The sequence below is a fragment of the Limulus polyphemus genome, unplaced genomic scaffold (genome assembly GCF_000517525.1).
Source record: "Limulus polyphemus unplaced genomic scaffold, Limulus_polyphemus-2.1.2 Scaffold1206, whole genome shotgun sequence".
Lineage (NCBI taxonomy): Eukaryota > Metazoa > Arthropoda > Merostomata > Xiphosura > Limulidae > Limulus > Limulus polyphemus.
Window position 1 is genome coordinate 6,237 of NW_013666816.1, and position 5,864 is coordinate 12,100.

At 31.3% G+C, this 5,864-nt stretch overlaps 1 protein-coding gene across 1 annotated transcript in view; it reads left to right on the forward strand.

Annotated features, from left to right (window-relative positions):
• LOC106462606 (protein kinase DC2-like) overlaps nucleotides 1-5,864 on the forward strand; it is a gene marked incomplete at its 5' end in the record, with an annotated part of 62,208 nt that overhangs the window by 5,345 nt on the left and 50,999 nt on the right. The window contains 3 exons of the mRNA XM_022389922.1: nucleotides 2,334-2,597; nucleotides 4,727-4,846; nucleotides 5,604-5,699. Coding sequence (XP_022245630.1) covers nucleotides 2,334-2,597; nucleotides 4,727-4,846; nucleotides 5,604-5,699 — 480 coding nt within the window. The remainder of the gene's footprint in view (nucleotides 1-2,333; nucleotides 2,598-4,726; nucleotides 4,847-5,603; nucleotides 5,700-5,864) is intronic.

A 5,864-nucleotide genomic window follows, 5' to 3' on the forward strand; every position in this document is an offset into this window, starting at 1 on the left:
AGTAGCAGGAAGAAAATGGTATCCAGAAGTTGCCCTGGCCGAGCCAATCTCCTGACATGAACCCTGGGCCATACTCGACCGGCAAGTCAAGAAACAACCAAAAAACCAACTTCGAAGAGCGATCTACTCCAAGTTTTGAAGCAAGAGTGGGTGAAAATCCCACAATCCAAAATTGACGAGATGATTCTCATGATGCCCCAAAGGATCAACGAACTCCACGAAGCGAAAGGAAGATCTACTAGATATTAATTAAATTATAAATATATCAAATGATGTGAATATGACTGAAAAAATTCATTTTTTTCTGAAAAGGTGGTGTTTATTTACTTGTGACCACGCTGTGTATATTAGTTGTTTTAACGCTATCTTATAATTTAATTAAATCTTGCTCACTTTTAATTATTATTACCTTTTCGTACTCTGGTTTCCTTACTAGAATGTTTCCTTCTTTAATCCAAAGAAACTTATGATTTATGTTCCTAACAGTAGTTTTAGTTATTGAAAAAGTTTTCTTTTAGTTCAGGTATAAGATGTTCATTTATAAATGTTATTAGACCTTCTTCATAATTTACATAAATGTCAGTCGTTTTAATCACTTTCTTCCCTCCTTATTGAACCATTTGTTTCTAAGTTGTCTGTTCAAAATCTGTACGACAACCGGCCTAGTTTCTTTCTTTGTATTTCCTGTTACTGTATGAGCAGGTTGCAATTTCCTGAATAATTTCTCTGGCATCCTCCTCCTGTACTTCTAGTACTTCTTTAATATGAATGTTCATATTTCTTGAATACTCTTGAAGGTCAGTAACTTGTTCTTTAGAGATGTTCATTTCATGATGCATTTTCTTTATTTGTAATAAAAGTTCCTGACTTTGTTGTTTAATTTCCTTTATGATGAACAGTATTTCTGACATCATTTTTATAACTTAATTAATTGTATTTGAAGAAAAGTCTACTGATGATTTAAGATGATTCATTTCAGTTATACATTTAGAAATTCCCTGCCTAATATCACAGACATTCTGTTTATTTCCAGTACTTCTGTTTCTATTTTACAACGTATTCACCTTTATTTGTTTGAACACACTCAATACACCTGTTGAGTTTAAAATATATGTTCCTGTTTTTTTTACAATTTGGACATTCATAATTCGTTTTCATTTTTGTACTTAACTTTTTATAACTTACTTCACTTACTGTTAGTGTTGATTATAATACAACTTACAGCCATCAAAACCTTGTACACAATTCTTCGAATTGTTGACGATTAAATTTAAACAATCGTTTGAATCACTTGTGACACGTGCTGCAGGCTAGTGACATCTCAGCTGTGTCAGATGATTAGTTTTATTGAAGTAATGTTGTCAGAAAAATTGTTCATACTACCTCTCGTAGTAACTAAAATACGTCAGTTTATATAACACACACTTAAAACTTTCATGGGTATTTAATTACACAGTATGGTTAGAACATACTAACTCTCGTAGTAACTAAAATACATCAGTTTATATAACACACACATACACTTAAAACTTTCATGGGTATTTAATTACACAGTATTGTTAGAACATACTAACTTATCCGTTACTTTATTTTGTTGTGGTACATATATAGAAATATGTCAGTACTCAGACTTACTGAAGGACCATTTCGATAAAGCAGAGATGCAACTTATTGCAACCTATACTTGATGTGATTGAATGCAAAGTTATTAAGTATTTTTTCATATACAATGTGATTATGAAACATGAAGCTAGACGACATCCCTTTGTCCACTGCTTGCTTTACTACAACCTAAGTGTGGTTGTTATTGTTTTGTCCACTACTTGCTTTGCTACAACCTAAGTGTGGTTGTTATTGTTTTGTCCACTGCTTGCTTTGCTACAACCTAAGTGTGGTTGTTATTGTTTTGTTTAGATATATATATGCACATTAAATATAGCTTTAAAGAAGTAAAGGACGTCTGCAATGGTTTTTTTAAGTGCATTCAGTGCTTAAAATTCTTTGTTATGAGAATCATGAGCAAATTTAACACCAGTTATATAACTCTTGCCGGTACGTTTTGTTTTCTGCTATTTGATTAGTTTTTCTTAAAAGTTTATCTCGTAACAAAAAGTCATAGACGATTATTTCATGAATATCTTCACTTAGACACTTTGTTTTAGATAAAACATTGTATTCGAAAATTAAGATATATATATATATATATAGTATAACTACATATAATTTTCTTATCTATACGCTATTTTCTAACTTGGTCTGCTATGAAAGGAGTGCGGACGATATTTTTGTGGTAATTAAACAGCACTGATAAAAACATTTTGTTGTTCTTGAAGGGCGTCGACAGCTCACGACAACAACTCACTTTATATGTTGTTCGAATACGTGTGTGGTGGCGAGTTGTTTACTTACCTCAGAAATGCTGGCCGTTTCAGTAGCGCCACTGCAAGCTTCTATGCTGCGGAAGTAGTACTAGCTCTGGAGTATCTGCACAAACAACAAATTGTATATCGAGATCTTAAGCCTGAAAACCTGCTATTAGACAAGGAAGGCCATCTGAAGTTAACTGATTTTGGATTCGCCAAAATTCTCAATGACAGGTAATTTTTGTTGTAGCGGGCTTATCTTAATGACAGGTAAATTTCTCTGTAGCGGATTTATCTGATTGACAAGTAAGACTTTTTTGTAACGAACTTATCAACAGGTAAGTTTCTCTGTAGCAAATTTATCTGATTAACAGGTAAGTTTTTGTTGTTGTTTTTTGTAACGTACTTATCTTATTGAGAGGTACATTTCTCTATAGCGGATTTGTCTAATTAAAAGGTAATTTTTGTATATAGCGGATGTATCTCATCGACTGGTATTTTTTAATATTATTGATTGTCCTAACTAATAACATACAAACACAATTTGAAAGTAACAAGATTTCAATAGAATATTAAACGAAGGACCTATTTCTCTTTTGAAAGTAATATTATGTTTCTCTTACAGACATACACCATTCAGGCAGCAGCATCATGATATTGTGATACAGTAGCCAAATATATATTGTTATACAACAAAAACGTTACTGCACAGAAACATTGGGAACGTTAAACAATTAAAAAGCATATATATACCAGTTACGCAACAGATGAATGGGAACATCAAACTTTGAAATATGATTACTTATTTTTTTATTCTTTATCCCACTGGTCTATTTGTAATTAGTCAATACACCAAATTTTAGCAAAGTTATATAGAGATCTCTCTAAGACTAAAATGTTATTGAGTGCTGAGGAACATTTAAAAGACTTGAATAAAAACAAAACCATTGGTGATGCTCAAGTGAATGTGGTAAAGTGAATTTTCTTATTTTCTACCTTCAGTTTCATTCCTACAACACGTAACATGAAAGTTTCAAAATTTGGCAAGTGTGGTCAGATCAGACGAAAAATGTTACTTAATAATGAATTCCTTCTGATAAGGTTACAAAAACGTCAGTATATATATGTAAGACATACGTTTGTTTTGTTTGTAATTAAGCACAAAGATACACAATGGGCTATCTGTGCTCTGCCCACCACGGGTATCGAAACCCGGTTTCTAGCGTTGTAAGTCCGCAGACATACCGCTGTGCCACTGGGGGCGTAAGACATACGAACAGTGAAAATAGTTCACAAACATAGGTTAGAGACAGAACCATCTGCTCAGTTTAAAAAATTATGTACTGATGCCTAGATATCTGGCTTCTTTTATATTTAATTGACATCATGAAGTGCCATACACGCGCGCATGTACTCATGCATATGCATATATATAACACACACACATTTATACATTACTATATATATGTCTATACATATATAGAACCAAAACACAAATAAGTTTCGCCTTCGGTTTCTTGATTTCAAAGGTCACTCTTCAGGATATAATTTTACCGAGAAAACATTCAAATACCGTTTTTCAACTAAACATACATAAACAAAATTAAATAAATATATTTTCCAATAGTACGAACATATAATACATTTCTTGTTTTAATTAAGTATATTAAAAATTTTCAACAATAAATACAATTAGTTAAAGTTTATCCAGTGTACTTTCCTTTTTTTAATTAAAATCTTATTCTAATTATACTTTCTCCTGTTATCATAGAAATGTAATTTATTCCATAATATTTTATTATTTAATAGCTCTTAATTACTTTATTGCTTTTTTTGTAATTCTTACTAATAATTTCTATGGTTTCACAAACACAATCTGAAAGTAACAAGATCGCAGTATTATATTGTTTTCACTCGTATAGTCTTGTAATTATGGAATATTTAATATTTTCTACCTAATTAATTAATTAATTTAATTTAATTTAATTAATTAAATTAATAAATAATTTATATGTGATATATATATAAAAGAAACACCTTACGCTGTTTATTCCTGACCATATGACGTATTTTTGTGACCTGAACACTATTTTCTATTGGTATTGTAGTTTATATTGTAATGATGAACATGAAGGATCCTTTACCGGATCCATAAATAACATAACGTAAAGAATGTTCACCCATGGAACCTTATGTTATCAGCAACATCATAGTGTTTTCTGATAATCATCATATTGTTCAGTTGTTTATAGGTAGAACATTTTTTTCATATAACAAAACACTAATAACGTATTAAAATATTATCATTAGACACACTAGTAATAAACAAAACTCTAAAAATTAATTTGCTTATTGTTTTTCAGAACATGGACGTTGTGTGGAACACCTGAATATTTAGCACCTGAAATCATCCAGAGTAAAGGCCACAACAAGGCTGTAGATTGGTGGGCTTTAGGGATTCTTATATATGAAATGCTAGCCGGGTGAGATCGCAAAGCCTGTTGTTTTCCACTTTTTATCTTTGTCAATTTAATCATTTTAACGCAAAGATTCGAGCATATATATATATATGTGTATGTATCTGACATCTGTTTTCATAAAAAGAAAGCTTCTATTAATACTGGCGCCACCTAGGACGAGTTTACGGTACTACACAGGCAATAAATTATTCCACATTGAGTGCGACTTTAATTCCTTGAAGGACCTCTTCCACCTTCTGTAACATAGTTTTCTGTGGCGGGTAATGCTGTGTAGTAATTTTAAGGAGGTTCGTAAAGAAAAGAAACGAGGAGCAGTGTAGGAATAATTAAAAATTACATAGTTTGGTAAACTGTAAACTATATTTATAAATACCACGCTGTATTAATGAGATTTAAAATTTCAAAGTATCAAATTAGTCATGTATATACATTTTCAAATCTATTAAAAGTTAGGTTAAACATATCTGCAGGAAGCAAAATAACAGTTTCATATATAGAAGCGTAAGTTTAATATAGTGAGAGAAGTCTGATTAAGAATAAATATTTATCCATCTTGTATTAACATTCAATATTAATTTTGATTTTTTTCGAAACTGATTTTACTTTCAATAATGACGATAAGTAAACAGAATCTCATCGACTCAACAGTTCGTGTTTATTGTTTGGGCTGAAGTTTGGGGCACTCTGTTTTTGACGATATTTAAACATATGAGATTCGCTTATTGAACAAAACATATCAAAATCTGTCTTTTCTATATAGATATCCGCCTTTCTTTGATGAGAATCCATTTGCTATTTACGAGAAGATCTTGGCCGGCAAGATTGAATGGCCGCGACATATTGACCCAGTTGCGAAGTAAGCAAATATTTCTGCTGTTGTTTTACTTTATTGATGTTAGGCTTTACAGATTGTTTGTCACAAGTTAACACATCCGTTTGTTTGTCACAAGTGTTAAAATCCGTTTTCTTTTATTTGCGAATTTATGTATTTAGAAGTAAAGATGTTTCTTGCGAATTTTTC